Source organism: Notolepis coatsorum (assembly GCF_963971535.1).
Source record: "Notolepis coatsorum genome assembly, chromosome: 13".
Taxonomy (NCBI): Eukaryota; Metazoa; Chordata; class Actinopteri; order Aulopiformes; family Paralepididae; genus Notolepis; species Notolepis coatsorum.
The window spans coordinates 64,208,055-64,230,645 of NC_140177.1; the positions used below are offsets into that span (position 1 = coordinate 64,208,055).

Here is a 22,591-nt window from a genome sequence, read left to right on the forward strand (position 1 = left end):
GTCCCATAGAATGTTCGGATCTACCGCCCCGTTGTCATTTTCTTCCTTATATCTGGCTATCTCCTCCTTGATCTGACTCACCACCCCCTTGTTATTTAATATTCCTACATTTAGTCTCCAGATCGTGTTCCTCCGTCTCCCTTCTAGATCTACTGTCAGATATATGGCACTGTGATCCGATATGTCCGCTACTCCTATTCTGCTCTCCCGTACCCTGTAACTGTCCCCCGTCGTCATCAAAAAGTAGTCTATTCTCGCATATGTCACGTGCGGGTGTGAGTAATGTGTGTATTCCCTGTCCATGGCGTGCATCCCCCTCCAAACATCTGTAATTCCCATTTCCGTCATCTGAATATTCATATATCTACTGATTGGTGTCCGTCAGGGTTTCCGTTAGAAAAAATTGTTGCCGGCCTCAGTGTGCGGTAGATTTCAATCTACGGGTCAAATGAGAGACATTCCGGTCAGAGTTTATTGAGCTTAAAAACAATTGATAGGCAAAAGAATGACAACAAAACAAAAGAATGACATCATCAAGGCATGTAGATTTATAATATTTTTACTTAAAACTAGGCTACTTTTGCGTATAAAGTCATTATATTCCAAATAAAATAAGTCCCGAGACTCGTGCTGCTGCCGACTTTAAATCAAATAGGTGTCTGTGGGCAGTCGCCCGACATTAATAAACAACAGTCTGTTATAATCACATTTTTATGAGCTAACGAATTCCGTTATATTGGACATTTGTATTAATTAATCAAGCGAAGAACTGAGAAATTTGGCAGAGAGAGACGGCAACATTATCGTGGGTCTACGTGACGACTCTCTCTCTCCACCTCCCAATGACTTATTTGCGAGAGTATGGCGCTGCAGAGCAGCAGATTCAGCTGTTATTGGCTCTTTTCTGGGAACCGCACAACAGTGCCCCCCACCCAACATTGAATTGAAAATGGCTGAATTGGAGTACTGCTGGAGTACTGCATTGTGCTGCTGTTGCTCCGGCTCTGCAGCTTCACAAAAGTTCGCACACCCAGCACTAAGCTCTCGCTGACAACGTCGTTGTCATTATTAGAAGCAACGATGAAACAAATCATGTAATGATTGTTTCGTTCATCGCATAGGCTATTTAATTTTAGCCTATTTTAATACAATTCAAATAATCAAATTGTGCTTAGACTCAGGGAATTATTTTCACCGGACATTAAGACCGGAGAGATTAAATATGTCTGACTTCAAAGACCCATCGGCCATGATTATAACAGGCACAATCATCTCTGAAATATTTCCGGTATCACGCTCTGCCAGACAGGGTTGTCCTCTTAGTCCCGGTCTGTTCAATCTATCATTAGAGCCGTTAGCACAATATATAAGACAATCCCAATCCATAGAACCTATCGTAATCAAGGGCACACAACAAAAAATTTGTTTATATGCGGACGATGTAATATTGTTCATGAAAAACCCCAACACCACATTGCCTCATCTGCTCAAGTTGATTGAGGACTTTGGTGATTTATCGGGATTTAAGATAAATTGGCCGAAGTCGGCTTTCCTTCCACTTAACACCCCTGCAAAAAAAGATACAACCCTCCCAGGACAGATACCGATGGTAAAACATTTCAGATGCTTGGGAGTGGAAATATTCCCTACCATAAGACAAACGGTGAAGCACAACTACACAAAAATCCAAAACAAAATCAAAGACGACCTCGATAGATGGGCAAAACTTAAGAACACAGTACAAGCACGGATATCAATAGTTAAGATGGATGTACTACCTAAAATCAACTTCTTCTGTTCAATGCTACCGTTACCCCCTCCAGAGGGTTACTGGAAAAGATTACACTCCTCCACATACAAATTTATTTGGAATAACAAACCACCACGTATAAAAAGATCCACCGCACAGAGAAATAAAGCAGATGGTGGCATGGCATTTCCAGATTTTTTCCTATATTTTAAGGCGTACTCATTAAGTCCATTGACAACATGGTTTGACTCCCAAGCATTAGCATCTTGGAGGAAAATAGAAGAAAACATAGTAGCCCCACATAGACTGAAGGACATAGCATACACTAAACTACCAATCAAGCACTGTGAACGAAAATTTGGCCCCATAATTACTCATGCGATCCGGATATGGCGTGAATCACAAAAAAAAAATCCTAACCCACAAGAATGGCACAATCATACTCCCTTATTCAATAACAATGCTCTCTTAATTGGAAAACGACCTATAAGATTCCCTATATGGGAAGAGCAAGGCATACACTCATTAGGGGATATTTTTAACAAACAGGGTTTTTGTAGTGATAAAGAAATACGCAAAAAATTTAATCTCACCAAGTCCACATGGCTTTTTCACAAACAGTTAGAGCTATGTTTGAAGTCTCACGGTGTTCCATTAGACAGACCAATTGAACACCACAGATACCACAAATTCTTCTACTCAAGAGAGACATCGAGAGGTTTTGTTTCAGAATTTTATCATCAATTACTAACGTCCTCGTATGAAACCCTCCAACTTGACTCTGTCTGGAGGAGGGATATACCAGACCTGGAAAACGACTTTGATTGGCAAGGAGCCTGGGCAAATGTCCGACTTACATCAAGGAACCCGGATCATCAACAAATCAATCTTAACTATATTCACAGGACATACTTGACTCCTATAAGACTGTGCCGAATGGGGCTCAAACAAGATTCCAAATGCACCCAATGTACAAATGGGGACGAAGGGACATTTATGCACATGTATTGGGACTGCTCACCAGTTAAGGCATTCTGGAAAGATGTGACCCAACAAATATCAAAACTCGTATCTTGGAATATACCTGTACACCCCTCGGTATTGCTGTTGAATGATGTTTTTGAGTTTGCAGTGAATCCACAGCTAAAGAGATTGGTTTTATCGGGTATCACAGTAGCCAAAAAGCTGATTGCATCACGCTGGTTTCAACCGGAAAAAATGTGCCGTAAAGTTTGGTTTCTTACATATCTCGATGTAATTTACCATGAAATATCTACAGCAAGAATTCTGGGTCTCAATGAATCCAAAATGTCAATGTGGTTAGAAGTGGTGGAGAGAATAAAAGCTAGCTTATAATGGTAGTGTCTGGTTAGGTGCGAGGGATAGTGGAGGTACTTCTCAAGGTGGGGTCCGGGAGGGGGGGGTTCGAGCTGAGCATATGTATGTAGGTTTTTTTTTTAGATAACAGGTATTATGGGTATATCTTATATAAAACAACTAACCAAAAGGTGATCCCATTGGATGTGCCCTGACAATTAATGCTTGTATATCTTATCGTGTGTTGTCATGTTTGTTTATATGTTTGTTTAAAAAAGAATAAAAAAATAAAATACAAAAAAAAAAAATATGTCGGACTTCAACAGATTTTGCCGGTCAAATACCGGTAATTACCGGCTAACGGAAACGCTGGTGCCCGTCCTTTTCTAGTACTCGTGGTGTCTAGGTCGTGATTCAGTACTACATTAAAATCTCCCGCGCATATCAATATCCCTTCTAGTTCCATCACTATCATATCAAAAATGGTCTCATATAAATCCCTCTCACTCTCTGGGGGTGCATAAACATTCACTAACGTAATCATTTGACCCTCCATTTTTCCCTTCACCAGAACAAACCTTCCCTCCTTGTCTCTTACTTCCTTGATCAATTCAAATTTGACTGTTTTTGATTAACGTGATTACTCCTCTCCTCAGGTTCCGTTTAAAGGAACTATAGTATGCATTTTCATATCCAAATCTCTTCAGTTTCTCATGATCCTGTGCTACCAAATCTGTCTCCTGCAGAAAAATCACTTCCATCTCACTTTTTTTACACTTCAACATCACTTTGCCCCTCTTTATCGTATTATTCATTCCATTAACGTTTAACGACATCATTTTTATACCTTTAACCATTGTCATCTTTCTTCTTCTTTCGTCTGTCAGTCCCCCCCATGTCACATTCATTCCCCCCTCCGGTTGTAGCCTCCGCTCTCTTCACCGAATACATATAATGATTAACATAAATAAAAAACATAAACTTTACATAAAGTGCTCCCAAGGCGTTCGGGGGGTCCCTGTGTCCCCCCCTGTCCCCTGCTGGTGGGTGAGGAGTAATTGCTCTCCTAGTGAGAGGCCTCCTCCTGATGGCTTGGGGGTTTGAAACCTTTACCCCCAACCGCTCGTCATATTTGTCCAGCCTTCTTACTGTTTTTATTGCTGTCGAGCTCCTGGTCAAAAGCGCTCTGTCCTTCATTCTGATCAAAGACCCCCATTTCCTAGGTCCCTCTCAATGTGGCTCATATGTTCCAATGTCCCTCCTTCCTCCCAAACCCGTATGTGGTGTCTTCTGTGTACCCCTTTTTACTTTCTTTTCCTCCCCTCTATTTTCTATGTGATGTCCATTTATCCCCTTAATCCCTTCCAACTGTGTTACTCGCAGCGTGTGTCTATGTATTTGTTTCAATATGTTCTGTGTTCCGTCTATCATACCTAATTATATTTCCATTTATTTCCTCCATCAGCATGTGTATTATGTGTCCATGTATACGTTATGTTCGTTCCTATATCCTGCCTCTACCTGGGAATGTGTGTTTATGTATATGTTATTTCAGTTTCTATATTTTGTCTCTATTTGGATAGTTTTTTCAATCTCTTGTGCGTGTACTCATCCGTTCGTCTCCTCCCGCCTCCTCTCCCCTCCTTCTCCGTCTCTGGCCTCCTCGTCTGTCTCCGCCTTCGGTCTGTCACGTCTCACCTCGGCCTTCTCCTCTCTCCTCCCTCCTCTCCCGGGTTTCGATCTCCTACTCTGGTCCATCTGCGTGCCCCCTCCAATCTCTGCTGCAGGCTCGGCGTCTGGTCCTCCTGTCTCCTTCCTTCTCCGTCCTCCGCCATCTGCATCCCCCGTCGCCTCATCTCCTCCGCCGCCTCCCGCGCCGTCGCGTACGTCACCGTCCCTTCCTTCCAGTGAATCCTTAGCGAGGTCATGGGTGATTGGAATTTCATTCCGTTTTCTTTCAGAATTCTCTTCAGTCCCGCGTAGGACCTGCGTGTTATTGCCACCGCTGTCGAGTAATCGTGATCAAACGACAGTCTTTTCCCCTCGATTTCTATCTTCTTGGTCCACGCGGTTCTGAGTATCAATTCCTTAATCTCAAATCTCAAAGTTAATAATCACCGCCCTCGGAGGTCTGTCCGGTCTCGGTCTCGGAGCCAACGCCCTGTGGGCCCTCTGTATCTCCATTTTTTCCAGTCCTGTCTCCTCCAGTTGTTCCTTGATAAGCTTTTCCATATTGGATCACCGATTCCCCTTCGACTCCTTCTTTCAATCCCCATATTCTGATGTTATTTCTCCGTGACCTCCCCTCCATGTCCGATATCTTTGTCTCCATCTGTTCTTGTTTTTGAATCGCACACGTTAACACCTCGTGTATCTCTGTGTTCCATTCCTCCGTTTGCGCCGTTCTAGTCTGTACCTCTGTTACGTTTCTGTCCTGTTCTGCCATCTTCTCATCCACCCTTTTGAGTTCTGTATTCATTTCACCTCTGAAGTCCTCCTGTTCCTTCCTCAATTCCTCCCGTAACTTCCCAATATAATTTCTTATCGTGTCCGAGTTCAGTTTTATGGTCGCCAATATCCCGGCCTGCATGAGCTCGGCCCATCCTGGCATTCCCTTGTCCGTCTCAGCCGAAACTCCCCCTTCCTCCGCCTGCCTCTTCTCGGTCTCGCCTCGGGGGTTCTGCTCCATCGAACTCTCCTCTTCCTGTGAGTCCTCCATTTCTCTTTCCTTCATAATTGTTTTCTCCTCCTTCCTTCTCGTTTGCATCTTCATTTTTAATCACTTTTCGGGTCCTTATTTCTCCGTTTTTCACTCTTTTGACCAGGAGCCTCACCGCATGCGTGCTACTCTTCCGCTCTCATACCGGAAGTCTCGATAATATACATTCTACATGCTTTTGTGACATGTTAGTGATGTTAATACTTGAAAACGTTTGATTAAAAAATCGCAATAAATATGCAACACTTTTATTTTTAATACGTCATCTATATTAATGTCCTGTGTATTCCAAGGTTGTGTATTACAGTATGTATGTATTTGTGTGTATTCCAGGGTTATGTATGTATTTGTGTGTATTCCAGGGTTATGTATGTATTTGTGTGTGTTGCAGGGTTATGTATGTATTTGTGTGTGTTGCAGGGTTATGTATGTATTTGTGTGTTGCAGGGTTATGTATGTATTTGTGTGTGTTGCAGGGTTATGTATGTATTTGTGTGTTGCAGGGTTATGTATGTATTTGTGTGTGTTGCAGGGTTATGTATGTATTTGTGTGTATTCCAGGGTTATGTATGTATTTGTGTGTATTCCAGGGTTATGTATGTATTTGTGTGTATTCCAGGGTTATGTATGTATTTGTGTGTATTCCAGGGTTATGTATGTATTTGTGTGTGTTGCAGGGTTATGTATGTATTTGTGTGTGTTGCAGGGTTATGTATGTATTTGTGTGTGTTGCAGGGTTATGTATGTATTTGTGTGTATTCCAGGGTTATGTATGTATTTGTGTGTATTCCAGGGGTATGTATCTATTTGTGTGTATTCCATGGTTATGTATGTATTCCAGGGGTATGTATGTATTCCAGGGTTATGTATGTATTCCAGGGTTATGTATGTATTTGTGTGTGTTGCAGGGTTATGTATGTATTTGTGTGTTGCAGGGTTATGTATGTATTTGTGTGTTGCAGGGTCATGTATGTATTCCAGGGTCATGTATGTATTTGTGTGTGTTGCAGGGTCATGTATGTATTCCAGGGTCATGTATGTATTTGTGTGTGTTGCAGGGTCATGTATGTGTTCCAGGGTCATGTATGTATTTGTGTGTTGCAGGGTCATGTATGTATTCCAGGGTCATGTATGTAACATGTATGTATTTGTGTTGCAGGGTGGTGGCTGCCGGTTCCTGCGTTATGACTGTAACGTGGAGGCTCCTCGTAAGGGCTGGTCCTTCATGCATCCTGGCCGTCTGACCCACTACCACGAGGGCCTGCCCACCACGCAGGGCACCCGCTACATCATGGTCTCCTTCGTAGACCCCTAGACACTCTGTGTGTGTGTGTGTGTGTGTGTGTGTGTGTGTGTGTGTAGACTAGTCTACTGTCTACATCTCTGTTCCTGTTTACCTGGACCGGGAGCATTTAAAGGGGAACTGCACCCAAATTAACAATTTCCATGGTCTCTAAGGAAGGGTCAATCAATATGTGCGAGCATGAGCTACTCATCCAAAAGCCAGAAACCAGAGAAGTAAGAATCAAACTACTAGTGATGTCATCAGATATAAAGTCTGGAGCTGAACGACTGAACTGTCCTCAGGAAGAACATACTGACTGAACTGTCCTGGGACATACTGACTGAACTGTCCTGGGGCACAGGAAGAACATACTGACTGAACTGTCCTCCGGAAGAACATACTGACTGAACTGTCCTGAGACACAGGAAGAACATACTGACTGAACTGTCCTGAGACACAGGAAGAACATACTGACTGAACTGTCCTGAGACACACTACAGACAGACCATTATGTGAATTCTTAAAATGGGTGACGTTCCCCTTTAACATGGAGGGAAGATTTTAGATTGGTCCCATCTGTTACACCAACCACTACATCCTTCTATACTGGTGTGCGTGCATGCAAAGGGTATTGTAGCTGTGTGTGTGTGTCCATGTCTCAAGTGAATATGTGTGACAGATTAACATGTTTTTTTCTTTCGACCTCTAATGAACTCGGCAGCGCATGTTGGACACGTCAGCTGATCTAAACACGTGAGTCACCACGTCAGCTGATCTAAACACGTGAGTCACCACGTCAGCTGATCTAAACACGTGAGTCACCACGTCAGCTGATCTAAACACGTGAGTCTCAACACGTCAGCTGATCTAAACACGTGAGTCTCAACACGTCAGCTGATCTAAACACGTGAGTCTCAACACGTCAGCTGATCTAAACACGTGAGTCACCATGTCAGCTGATCTAAACACGTGAGTCTCAACACGTCAGCTGATCTAAACACGTGAGTCTCAACACGTCAGCTGATCTAAACACGTGAGTCACCATGTCAGCTGATCTAAACACGTGAGTCACCATGTCAGCTGATCTAAACACGTGAGTCACCATGTCAGCTGATCTAAACACGTGAGTCACCATGTCAGCTGATCTAAACACGTGAGTCTCAACACGTCAGCTGATCTAAACACGTGAGTCACCATGTCAGCTGATCTAAACACGTGAGTCACCATGTCAGCTGATCTAAACACGTGAGTCACCATGTCAGCTGATCTAAACACGTGAGTCACCATGTCAGCTGATCTAAACACGTGAGTCTCAACACGTCAGCTGATCTAAACACGTGAGTCACCACGTCAGCTGATCTAAACACGCGAGTCATTTAATTCTCACTACAGTAGTGATGTCAACATTGTCAGCTAAAATATTCTCCAACATTTCAGACTGAAGATCACTTTATCTACTAAACTGTACGGAGGAGGGAATATAGGGAGGAGGTGGGGAGTAGGGAGGAAGTGGGGGGGTATAGGGAGGAGGTGGGGGGGTATAGGGAGGAGGTGGGGGGTATAGGGAGGAGGGAGGAGGAAGATGTGTGACGTGTCCATTTGATATGCTTGTTAACTCATTGACCGCCACGCTGTTTTCCCATCTTTAATCCCTGGCGCCAGCGTTTCAGACCGTTTTAACGATGTTTGTAGACCCATCGTATATTCTATATTATAGCCATGGAGACGTACTATGGCTCATTTGAAATGCTTATATTTATACTCCCAACGGGGAACAAACCGTTTGTTTCTACATACAGCCGTTCCTGCGCAACCCCAGCCTAAGGAGTGGCCCGTTTAAAAAAAATCCATGCCCAATATCTAGGAAGAGAGATATCGCATCTTTTGTGTGCAGCATGTGCAGGTCGTGCTTGTTGCTCGACACGAATACATTTCCAGGTCAAGGGCCAACGCCTCATGTTGATACATAGATTGTTCTATTCACAAAATCACGATGGGTATTCTTACCCGCTTCTCGACTCGGCATCCATTCCGGCTCTCCGGTAATCTCGCTGTCTGTCGTTATCGCTGAACATTTCAGTGAAATATTCTGGCTCTGGCGACGGTGGGGCGCGGTGAGCAGATCACGTTACATCCTCGGCCGGTTTGACTTTAGTATGTTTATGATTTACTGTCTGGTGAAAACACACCTCATGGATGGATCATCACCTTGTTTTCCTCTTCATAATGATCTCCAATAGTTCACTACACACCATCGCCACTTCAATAGCTGCAGTAGTAGTAGAGGTCATGTCTTCAATAGCTGCAGTAGTAGTAGAGGTCATGTCTTCAATAGCTGCAGTAGTAGTAAAGGTCATGTCTTCAATAGCTGCAGTAGTAGTAGAGGTCATGTCTTCAATAGCTGCAGTAGTAGTAAAGGTCATGTCTTCAATAGCTGCAGTAGTAGTAGAGGTCATGTCTTCAATAGCTGCAGTAGTAGTAAAGGTCATGTCTTCAATAGCTGCAGTAGTAGTAGAGGTCATGTCTTCAATAGCTGCAGTAGTAGTAAAGGTCATGTCTTCAATAGCTGCAGTAGTAGTAAAGGTCATGTCTTCAGTAGCTGCAGTAGTAGTAGAGGTCAGAGGTCGGAGGTCTTCACCATGTTGCCTTGTTACATTTGACATGTCGGCCTGTGTCTGGTTTGAGTTCAGTTCAACTCAAGAGATTGATTTTCAGCTAAACCATTTTGTTATACAGTGTTTCATATCTGATCCATTAAGATTCACTTGAGAAGGAATGTTGCCAAACAAGGGTATATATTTAGAAGAGTTGTGACTCCTCCTGTGTGTGTGTGTGTTAATTTAACATTGATTGTCACCAAGTTTCTGTTCCTCTTCGCCTCTTAGATCTGAAGAGACGGTTCTGAAGTATTCTATCAGGTTCCACAACAATAATTTTAAATGTTCTGGAACATTCTACAACTCAAACCCAATCCATTGACTTCCAGAATTATAATCACTAGTTGATTGATGAGTTATTAAAGGATTTAGCAGAATGTCTGAAATTAGCTGTAATATGAACTCATGTCTTCCTTAAAAGTAATATGTCACTCTAGTACAACTTTTTTTTCATCTTAAAATGATGAATGAATGTTAAATGAGCTCTTGGGAGAACAGCAGTGAACCTGTGACATCATCATCCAGAGACTGCTGTGTCACATGTGTTCTACTAGTGAGATGATGACATCATCATCCAGAGATTGCTGTGTCACATGTGTTCTACTAGTGAGATGATGACATCATCATCCAGAGACTGCTGTGTCACATGTCTCTACTAGTGAGATGATGACATCATCATCCAGAGACTGCTGTGTCACATGTCTCTACTAGTGAGATGTCTCTTTGAGGAGGCTGAGATGTCTCTGACACTCCAATGGTCCACATCATGTTTCAATGGTTATGAAAGAGGCCTTTATATTTGTATCTGTTAAAACTTTTCATCAAATGTTTTGATGTATTATTGTTGGTGTTTCTGGTCCCGGTCCCAGTTCAGTGAGATGGAGACCGTGGTCTGGTCAGAGCGCCACCTGGTGGCCTCCACAGTGTTGTTAGTGGGTTTTAAGTTCTAGATATGGGGCTGGGCAGTATATCAATAATTGATCTGTTAGTGTTCTCGTATCTACAGATACTTTTCTTTTTTTATTGTGGTGTTTGATTTCATGATAAAAAAAAGCAAATGAGTCAAATATCCAAGAAAACATTTTCTGAAATATTTGAGAATAGATTGAAAATGTTATCACACTTCCTGTTACCATGCAAAGAATGTATAAAAGAAGGAAGGGTCATCACGTCACTGTAGCGCATGAACGCACATTGAGTTAATGGGATCAGCCATCTCCTGTGAGCGCTCCTTTAAACTGTTTTATATTATTATTATTACCTCGGATGTCAGAATCATCTGCAATGTGTTGCCTTGTTCACTGGCTAACGTTTGATATACTGGTTGATGTATATTTACTCATAGCTTGTATATTAGCTTGTATATTTAGAATTTTAATACAGGCTTCAATAGAATAGGCTGTTGACCCTTCCTCCTTTTATGGTTTCCTTGTTACCATGCAGTCCACTAGGAGAAGATTTATTTCCATATCTAACACATAATGTGATGTACATCTATATCAAAGACACAAAAGAGTAATTTGATTATTATTATTGCTGTGCTCAACTCAGGAAATTCTTAGCTGAATATAATAAACACACATTCACAACTAAACTATTAGTCGACTAAGAGTTTCTGCATCGTGAGGCCTGGGGGCCGACGTGGAGCTGTATATAATTATGTTAATAATAAAGATGGTGCATGGGGACATTGGAAGACACTAACGGGGGAGATTTTCATATGACAATATCTTACATTTTCTGTTTTTATTTTTGTATCCGTAGTCGTTACTCCCTGCCTGGCTGCCTACATGACTTGTTATTTTTCAAGGCTTTGTAAAAAAAAACTGCATTAAATGATTTATTACAATTGAGAAGTAATTCAAATTTTAATAAATATTTTTTCTGTATGCTTGTGTGTGTGGTCAAACTTCTTTGGGGATTTTGTGTCCCGGTCCATGGGGTCAACATTACTTCATAAATGTTACTTTACAGGTAATTATGCCACTGGAAAATGTTACTTTACAGATTAGTATAACTGTAAAATGGAACATTTACATACAAATAAGGTAGTAGTTAAATAAACAGTGATGCAAATAGATGGACTAATAGATAATGGATAATAAGATAGGTAGCTAGATGGGGGGGCGACAGTGGTTCAGGACGTAGAGTGGTCGTCTGGTAATCGGAAGGTTTCCGGTCCGATTCCCGCTCCTCCCGGCAGCGCGTTGAAGTGTCCTTGAGCAACAACCAAAAAAACGAATTGCTCCCGATGAGCAGGTTGGCTGTCGGTGGGTGAATGTGAGGAACAAATTGAAATACACTATATAAATGGTCCATTTAGATATAGAGAGATAATACGATAGATAGACTATAGATGGATAGTTTGATAGACAAGATGGACTAATGGATACAAAGATCACAGACTGGGGACCTGGACAGAGACAATGAATTAAGCATTATACCAGGTCTCATACAAGAACGCCAAATATGGTCACCCTATCTCATATATACACAATGTTAAAATTGTGTACACTACAATGCACTTTACTGCTCCTTTGTACTGCGCTTAGACGCTAACAGTGCGGCTCAATACACACAATTGTTAAGGGGATGCAGACCAGAGAGGGACTTTCGTCTTGTTTACATCAGGGTCCCCCATTTTCAATTCATCAATTCATATGCCATAAATGTTGTGTATGTCATATTCATATATGTTATGATGAATTGAAAATGGGGGACCCTGATGTAAACAAGACTAACGTCTTTCTCTGGTCTGACTGCATCCCCTTAACAATTGTGTGTATTGAGCCGTACTGTACTGTACCCATTCTGCAATCTGGTAATACAGTTTTCATTCATTCAACTGCATGTCGATGGTTGTTGCGAGAGGAGTCCGCTAGGTGGCGACACGCGCTCCGTAAAGCTCCAGTTGATTGTCCCTCTGCGCTCGCCGTCTGACGTCAGTCAACATGGTGCTGGAGAAGAAAGTGTCTGGTGAGCTGCAGCTGTAATGTTTATCATGGAGACAGTAGTTCTCTCAAACTGGGTTATTGCTGCCGAGAAATAATGGATTTGATATGAATAATATATATAATATAATAATATATGCCGTTTAGTGGTTTTCTAGCTCGCTGCTTTGTTTGTAGTGACGTTTGATTGATTGATTGAAAAGTGTATTAACAGATTGCAGAATGGGTACAGTACACTACAGTACAGCTCAATACATACAATTGTTAAGGGGATGCAGACCAGAGAAAGACTTTCGTCTTGTTTACATCAGGGTCCCCCATTTTCAATTCATCATAACATATATGACATACATGACATACAGATAGACAGTACTGCTACATCTATACATTTATGACATCAGATTTGCAAATACAGTACTGTTTGTGATACAAAAGTGTCCAGAAAAGGAGTGTATAGCCGTGTATAGCCGTCCAGCTAATGCTAATGACGTGGAAATCCTATTGAATGAATGAAAACTTTATTACTAGATTGCAGAATGGGTACAGTACAGTACGGCTCAATACACACAATTGTTAAGGGGATGCAGTCAGACCAGAGAAAGACGTTTGTCTTGTTTACATCAGGGTCCCCCATTTTCAATTCATCATAACATATATGAATATGACATACACAACATTTATGGCATATGAATTGATGAATTGAAAATGGGGGACCCTGATGTAAACAAGACGAACGTCTTTCTCTGGTCTGACTGCATCCCCCTCTCTCTCACTCCCCCCCCCCTCTCCCCTCTCCCCCCTCCCTATCCCCCCCCCCCCCCCTCTCTCTCTCTCTCTCTGCAGCGAGGGTGGAGGCAGGTCAGAGGCGTGTGTTGGATGAAGCCACCAGACACAGGAGACTGAGCAGACAGCTGGAGGCGTTAGAGAAGGACAACTTCCAGGACGACCCTCTGTGTTCGCTGCCCCACCCGGGGCCCACCGCCCGCCTGCCCGCCTTCAGCGAGACCGAGGAGCCAGGTACAGCAGGGTGCGGGGTATTGAACCATCAACCTCTCCATTACTCTCTACCTCAAGGCAGGGCTGTACAGGGCGATGAGGGCAGCGCATATTGTGCCAGAACTTTGCCTGTGCGAGTAGAACAAAATATTTGGGAGCACCTTTGCGAGTACCGATTTCAACCCTCCCATTCGCATTTCACTCATTCTTTTCCGAGGAATTTAAACATCGCAAATCTTCGGTCTCTCTCCGTCTCCCTCGGTCTCTCTCCGTCTGGCGTCTGCCCGAGGAGCGGGGCTGTTACTGACACACTCACGACTGACACTCACACACACGCAGGGTACAAAATAGTTACACGCCCAGCGCCACTGGCTTGTAGATTTATTCTTTGGCGATTAGAATTTAAGGTCTGCCCGCCACCTGGCGGCTAACAAAATACACTGCATCTACCGCTTCTCCTCCAATCCACTCCCTCCAGGCCGCTCACAGTGGTTTAACACTGATGTAATATACTACATGTAGTACAATGCCAAAGCAACAGATGGCGATGTACAAACAGGAAGGCCATTTTCAACCAATGAGAAGGGTGAACCTGTGATATCCTGTTCAGGCTTTGTCACTCACATTCTGTTAGAAAAAGTTTTGACGCCATTGTTGTTGTCGTTAGCTTACATGCTAACGTTAATGGCAGCGACCATAGCATTGTGGCTAGGCTAGCTATCATCGCTTAATAGAGCTAGTGAATGGATAAACAACGTTATTTAACATTGCAGAATGGGTACAATTACAATGCGGCTCAATACAAACAATTGTTAAGGGGCCCAGGGGGTGTAGACTGTTGTTTGAGCTAATTTACACCATGCTCCCAAAAAAAAAAAAAAATCTGCCAAGCGATGTGCCGCGGGGAGCGGGGAGCGCTCGATTCAAGGTGAGCGGTGAGCGACTTGGGGGCGGGGTCAACATGAGCGATTAGCGGAGCAATTCGTTTCCTTATATCGCTTCCTCAGGGTTCCAACTTGTGTTGACAAAATGCGCTCTCTCTCTAGACTAGAAAGGTGCACTCAGTAGAGCACAGATGTCCACCAGGGCGGCAGCCACACATAATAATAATAATAGATTGGATTTGTAATGCACTTTTTGTTCACTGGGATCCCAAAGTGCTACACTACATGGTTAAACAGTTAAAAAAAATTGAAATAAAATGTGTGTCCCGACCCCACTTCTATGTTTCAATAAATTATTTGCATTTAAAACTATTAACGCTGACTCATTCCTTCAGTCCACTCAAAATTATGCTAATATTCCTTATGTTGTTTATGATATTAATTGAAAATAGCATATGAGAGTATTATATGTAATAATAACACATGGCGATATACTAAAAAGCTATTTATAATTTTTGGCTAGTAAAAAATCTGCCCGGCTTGTACTTTTAAAAATCTACCAGCCAAATGGCTGGTAAGTCAAAAAGTTAAGTTTGTTCCCTGCACACACGGGTACTTGAGAGGTAGGCTTGGGCGGTATGACGGTATTAGGATATACCGGGGTATTTCGAAATACCGACGGTATTGAAAATCAATACCGTCTAAACGGAGTTTTGTTGTAGTGCACACACGCGCCAGCAGAGGGCGAGACTAGTCCTCACTAGTGGGGCGAGCCATGCAGAGCTGGTTGTCTCTACACACAGGAGGAGGAGGAGGAGGGGAACCCCGCTTCAGTGAGTGAAATTAAATGAGACACGCTTACCGTTGCTGGTGCTGCGGGCTAACTGGCTATTCGGAGAGCTAACTGTAGTGTTGTGTATGATCACAACGGTGTTCACGCTTTACGGTAATGTTGCGACAGTGCTGTGAAAATACCGTAAAGCGTTGTGACGATAGTGTGTGTTGTTGTTGTGTGAACTGCTACCATTCTGAGAGCTTAACGAGAGAGCTGAGAGCTTAACGTTAGCACTAGCTTGCTGCGGGAGAACTGCTAGCATTCTGAGAGCTTAACGTTAGCACTAGCTTGCTGCGGGAGAACTGGCCATCTCCGTGATTTGTTACTTGGTAACACGGGTTGCCACCCCCCCCCCCCCCCCCCCCCGCTGATGATAATGAAAGTCATACCGTCATATACCGTAAACCGGGGTATTAGGTAATCAAGGTATAACGGTATGAAAAAAGTCATACCGCCCAAGCCTATTGAGAGGTGCTGTCCGTGTTACGCACACACTCACGCCTGACACTCACACACACGGTACTTGAGAGGTGCTGTTACTCACACACTCACGCCTGACACTCACACACACGGTACTTGAGAGGTGCTGTTACTCACACACTCACGCCTGACACTCACACACACGGTACTTGAGAGGTGCTGTTACTCACACACTCACGCCTGACACTCACACACACGGTACTTGAGAGGTGCTGTTACTCACACACTCACGCCTGACACTCACACACGGTACTTGAGAGGTGCTGTCCATGCTGAAGCAGAGCAGAGCTCATCATAGCGGAGAGAACGAAGCGTTCGAAAAAAGCATGCATAGCGCGACGTGTGTAACATTAAGTTACACTGCTATCTCCTATCTTAACGTTAGCAAGCTAAGCATGCATAGCGCGACCCGTGTAACATTAAGTAACTTGTGTTCCGCGGGGAAAGACCGGTCATCGCTGCATACAACTTGGTTTAATCCAAATGATCCATTCAGAAACTTTGTATTATGAAATAATTCTGGGATGTCTGTCTGACTATTTCCCCATGCCTTGTTTGGTGCGAGTTCAGCTGACACTGTTGACACGCCCACTACGCAAAGCGTGCGCTCTCACACACACACACACACACACACACACACACACCCACACACACACACACACACACACACACACACACACACACACACACACACACACACACACACACACATACACACATATACACACACACACACACTCCTCTCCTCTCTCTCTCTCTCTCTCTCTCTCTCTCTCTCTCTCTCTCTCTCTCTCTCTCTCTCTCTCACTCTCTCTCTCTCTCTCTCTCTCTCTTCTCTGCGCGCTCCGGTCATGCGTCCACCCAACTCATGGACAATACAGCATCAGGCTATTGTTCTAAAAGTATCTCTACTAATAAATTGGTGAACCGTTTTTAACAGCTGAGTATTGGGTGGGACATTCTGATTTAAGAACTTTCTAAATAAAATAGAAAGTCCCAAATAGTTAATTGATCTGACTCCTTGTATTAACACTTTGACTGCCTAAAAACGATTTACAACGTCTTTGCTGGCGATGCTAAAGTTGCCGGGGGACGCTGTACAGCGTCCTTATATCAATATTTCAAAATCTGGAATCGGATTCATATTCCCCCTCCGCTGGCCTGAGATTCACCAGCAGGACCCACTGAGCTCTCTGGCGGTTCAGGAGCGCCATCTGGTGGCCGATCGGCGCAACTGCTTAACAGGAAGCGCAGTAGAGGTTTTGCTGGTCGGCCCTATTGCTTCCGGCCACTCGGGATAGGTTCCGGCACTCTAGCTCGTCACTCTACATAGCGATCGATTGCCAATAACTCGATAAACAACTGATTTGGACGTATTATACCATTATACAAGCTGGAGATGGACCGGGTAATAATATATCCCATAATGATAAAATTTCTACTCGACGATGATCGCCCAACGGCGCGCGGAGACTGGGGTGAGTTTCAGCGTGTAACGTTACCATCTTCGATACTAACTGCTTTTATCAACATTTGACCCACATTAGATGATTGGTATAACGCTGCCCACGGAATTATAAACGCCCCCTCGCCCATCCGGTCAACATCAGATGACGTGTAGTAACTTCTAGAAGTACGTCTAGTTGGATTTTTTATATCGCGCTGATTGCCATCAAACTGTATTTCATCATCAATATAATGCATTTGGGGCTATATATCACGTTCTGGAGAAAGTTGCAGAAAGAGATGAAAACATACTTATACATTAGACCATACTTTACTATGAATATGTGAATGAAAAAGTTTAACGTTGCTACACAATGAACAATACATATAGGACTTTGAATGGGCCCTAATAATGGCAATGTAGCAATAGAATTTAAAAAGTTATAGCCCTGCAAAGAAGGGGACGTTCTCCATAGACAAATAGCGCTGGCAATCTATGGTATATCATTAATTTAACCCATGGCAGCCAAAGTGTTAATTGATAAAAAGTAGCCATGTGCAGTAATATAGTTATATAAAAGAATAATAAAGCAATGTCGATTCTGTTCTTAATAAAAAAAAAAAAAGTCTTGCAAAATAATAAAAAAGAACCGATAAGGGTATCGATAAAGTACCGAACCGTTAAGCAGTATCGATAAGAGTGGTAGTATCGATAAAATCCTAACGATCCCCATCCCTAAACACTGTTAATACACTGTTATCAATGAAAGAAGAAATATTTGCAGCTGTGTGGTAATACTTCAGTTGGTTCATTATAAAAGATACAAACCTGAAAACAAAAGCACATAAATGTTAAATAAAAGGATCACAGTAATGAGGCAGGAGGAACATATTTTTTTGCACTATAATGGTAACATTTCTATTTAAAAAAAGTGCCCCTAAAAAAGATTCTGTGCCCCTAGTGAAAAAGCTTAGCGTACAGCCCTGCCTCAAGGCCACCCTGTCTCGTGTGCGTGTGTGTTGGTCTTGTGTGTGTGTGATCTATCTCTCTATCTCTCTATCTCTATCTCTATCTCTATCTCTCTCTCTCTCTCTCTCTCTCTCTCTCTCTAGGAAAGAAGAAGAGAAAGACGAGAGGAGACCATTTCAAGCAGCGTTTCAGGAAGAACTTCACAGCTCTACTAGAAGAGGAGGTGGGTTAGTGTTAGTCACAGTCTTGTAATATTTAGAAGATTCGCTTTGGTTTTGATATTAATGAAGAAGAATGACTAATACTATAAGGTCTAAATACAAACCTTCATCTTTCTTTTTCAATTAAATGCATTTCAATGAACAATATACAGTAAATCCTTATACAGGGCATTGAGTCGCCTACCAAGACCTTTGTGTTTTGATTTTGATACATTTAATTTGTTGAAGACATTGGACCTCATTCACTAACATTCTCGCAAGTTTCCTCGTAAATAACCTTGTAAGAAGTTCGTAAGAGGAAACCTACGGGGCGGTTAGGTGGCGTAGCGGAGATTGCGTTCGTCACCAACCCCGGAGCTGTGAGCTGGATTCGCCTGTTCGAATCCAGCTCCCGGGGTTGTCACCAGCTTGGCTGGCCGTTCACACTAATACAATTGGCAGTATTAGAGGGTGGGAGAAGCTGGCAGGGTGGGTCCGGGTCGTTGTAAACAGCGACTCCTACAGTTCGGTCGGGGCGTCTGCTAAGCGCGGATAGGACCTGAGTGGGATAGTGTGATCCTTCCACACGCTACGCCCTCTCAGGGAGGATCCACGCTGACCTTATTGTACCTGCCCTACACACATACAGTACACTGATAGACCTTATTGTACCTGCCCTACACACATACAGTACTGATAGACCTTATTGTACCTGCCCCTACACACATACAGTACACTGATAGACCTTATTGTACCTGCCCCTACACACATACAGTACACTGATAAACCTTATTGTACCTGCCCCTACACACATACAGTACACTGATAGACCTTATTGTACCTGCCCTACACACATACAGTACACTGATAGACCTTATTGTACCTGCCCCTACACACATACAGTACTGATAGACCTTATTGTACCTGCCCTACACACATACAGTACACTGATAGACCTTATTGTACCTGCCCCTACACACATACAGTACTGATAGACCTTATTGTACCTGCCCCTACACACATACAGTACACTGATAGACTAAGTCCAATGTTTACCAAACAGAATGTACATACTTATTTAGCAGAACTGGAAACATCAACACAATTAAATTAACATAAATAAATACATTTCATTATTAATCCCAGTTATAAAAGTGTTATTGTTATACAGTTCGTGTTCATGTTCTACCTCAGATTTCTTGACAGACTTGTCTTTCTTGCCTGCAACTTAAAGTAATGGCTTTGCTTGTCCAAATGACAATACTGACCAAATTGAATACTGACCAAATTGAGATGTATTACTATTTTTCTCTTGTCCATTTATTTTGTTTGCTTTCTAATAAAAAATATAGTTTGAAACAGTCTGGACACAGTAGGCTATGTGTGCTAATCAGACTTGAGATTTTATTTATTTCATATTACCAATACCAGAATTGAGATTTTATTAATTAATTTATTTTCATTGTTAATGCCAGTTATAAAAGTTGTATTGTTATACAGTTCGTGTTCTACCTCAGATTTGTGGTTTGGAAAGTAGGCCTAGTTTGTCATGTTCTGACAATAAAGAATATTCTGAACCACAATTACCCTTCTGGTTTCTTCAGCTTTCATTCAGCAGCAGAAATAGCCTTTAAACTTGACAGAAATGATTATTTCATGTATATCGAGATAATTATCTATATGAAAAATGTTAGTGATAAAACGTTTGGCCATAGTTCGGAAACGTCATGCCTTCCCTCGATTTTCCAACAAAAATGGCCAATCAATTCTAAACGGGCTAAAGAAGTGACCGCTGCAATAGCGAATTTTATTTGCAAAGATCTCAGGCCGTACTCTGGAGAATGATGGATTCCGCGAGTTGATGCACGTGGTAGAACCAAGGTATGTGATGCCTAGCAGGCAGCATTTCAGCCAAACATGCATTCCCGCATTGTACAGCGAGGTAAAGGCAAGCGTCCAGCTATCATTGCAGAGCGCAGATAGAATAGCTTTAACTACCGACGGATGGACGTCTTGTTCTACGCAAGCCTATGTGACGATAACATCGCACCACATTGCTCCAGACTGGACCAAGCCTATGTGACGATAACATCGCACCACATTGCTCCAGACTGGACCAAGCCTATGTGACGATAACATCGCACCACATTGCTCCAGACTGGACCAAGCCTATGTGACGATAACATCGCACCACATTGCTCCAGACTGGACCAAGCCTATGTGACGATAACATCGCACCACATTGCTCCAGACTGGACCAAGCCTATGTGACGATAACATCGCACCACATTGCTCCAGACTGGACCAAGCAGAACTATGTGCTCAAAACATGCATACTGAACGAGGCACACAGGGAAAATATTGGGCAAGTTCTCAGTGATGCATGTTCAGAATGGGACATTGCCGAGAAAACCCCTGCACTTGTGAGTGACAAGGCAAGAAACATGACCGTAGCAGGTGTTGAAGTCTGAGGACCCCCCCCCCCCCCCCCCCCCACAGAGATGAAATCTGTGAGGACCCCCCCCCCCCTCATCACAGACACACCCCCCCCCCCTCATCAGACACAGCCCCCCCCTCATCACAGACACCCCCCCCCCCCCCCTCATCACAGACACCCCCCCTCCCTCATCACAGACACCCCCCCGCTTGTATGCTTTCTACAACGGAGTTTGGCGATTCATTTCTGGTCATGTGACATGTACGCCCAATCGTGGGACCGGACGTGACTACACTGGTTAAGCTTAGGCGCTCTTTCGAAGTTGGTTAAGGTTAGAGTTTGTCTTAGAGTGGCGATAGAACGCCTGGTGCTTTGCAGGCTGTTAGACGTGGAAATGGGCAAGTGGCCAATCAGATTCGCAAATCGCCGAACTCCGTTGTAGAAAGCATGGACGCCACCCCCCCCCCCCTCATCACAGACCCCCCGCCCCCCTCATCACAGACACCCCCCCCCTCATCACAGACACCCCCCCCCTCGTCACAGACACCCCCCCCACCCTCATCACAGACACCCCCCGCCCCCCTCGTCACAGACACCCCCCCCTCATCACAGACACCCCCCCCCTCGTCACAGACCCCCCCCCCCCCTCATCACAGACCCCCCCCCCCCCCCCTCATCACAGACACCCCCCCCTCATCACAGACCCCCCCCCCTCATCACAGACACCCCCCCTCATCACAGACCCCCCCCCCCCCCCCCACCCCCCCTCATCACAGACCCCCCCGCCCCCCTCGTCACAGACACCCCCCCCTCATCACGGTGGTGTATACACCACAGCAAGAAGGTCCAGGGTTCGATTCCCGCTTGGGGACCAGGTTTCCATGATGCCAGTTACCCAGGTGGGGTATCTCCCAGGCCTTTCTGTGTGGAGTTTGCATGTTCTCCCCGTGCTCGCAAGGGTTTCCCCCCCGATAAGATAAACCCAATGGAAAAACATGCACAACAACAAGATCGCTAACGCTGTGGCGTCCTTGACGAAGACGGACAGGAGCACTTGGATTGGTCCCCTGGCGCGGCTCACGTTGACGCCTGTCTGCTCCCGGCTGCCCTTGGGGGGGAAGGGCGACGGGATGGGTTAATCGCAGATACGAATTGCATGCATGCATCGCATGTGTGCCAATTGATGACCTCGGAGCAGGTCCTAAATTACTAAATTACTATTATTATTTACCCCCCCCTCATCACAGACCCCCCGCCCCCCTCGTCACAGACACCCCCCCCCCCCCCCCTCGTCACAGACACCCCCCCTCCCTCATCACAGACACCCCCCCCCTCATCACAGACACCCCCCCCCCCTCATCACAGACCCCCCCCCCCCCCTCATCACAGATACCCCCCCAGACCCCCCCCACAGAGATGAAGTCTGTGAGGACACCCCCCCCCCCCCTCATCACAGAGATGAAGTCAACACTGTCCAATGACCTGAAGGAGTGATACAGGGATATACAGGTTTAAGACGTGATACAGGGATATACACAGCGTGCTCTACGCTGCATCAGCACCCAGGTTTAAGGAGTGATACAGGGATATACACAGCGTGCTCTACACTGCATCAGGAGCCAGGTTTAAGGAGTGATACAGGGATATACACAGCGTGCTCTACA

The 22,591-nt window shown here is 44.1% G+C and overlaps 2 protein-coding genes across 2 annotated transcripts in view; both read left to right on the forward strand.

The window, feature by feature from the left end:
* plod3 (procollagen-lysine, 2-oxoglutarate 5-dioxygenase 3) overlaps positions 1-8,547 on the forward strand; it is a 113,243-nt gene extending 104,696 nt beyond the window's left edge. Inside the window, exon 19 of the mRNA XM_084327317.1 lies at positions 6,946-8,547. Coding sequence (XP_084183443.1) covers positions 6,946-7,101 — 156 coding nt within the window. The 3' untranslated portion in view covers positions 7,102-8,547. The remainder of the gene's footprint in view (positions 1-6,945) is intronic.
* Positions 8,548-12,670: 4,123 nt separating this feature from the next.
* The window catches only part of znhit1 (zinc finger, HIT-type containing 1), a 33,452-nt gene continuing 23,531 nt past the window's right edge, over positions 12,671-22,591 (forward strand). Inside the window, exons 1-3 of the mRNA XM_084327435.1 lie at positions 12,671-12,704; positions 13,523-13,696; positions 18,434-18,513. Of these exons, the coding sequence (XP_084183561.1) occupies positions 12,680-12,704; positions 13,523-13,696; positions 18,434-18,513 (279 nt within the window). The 5' untranslated portion in view covers positions 12,671-12,679. The remainder of the gene's footprint in view (positions 12,705-13,522; positions 13,697-18,433; positions 18,514-22,591) is intronic.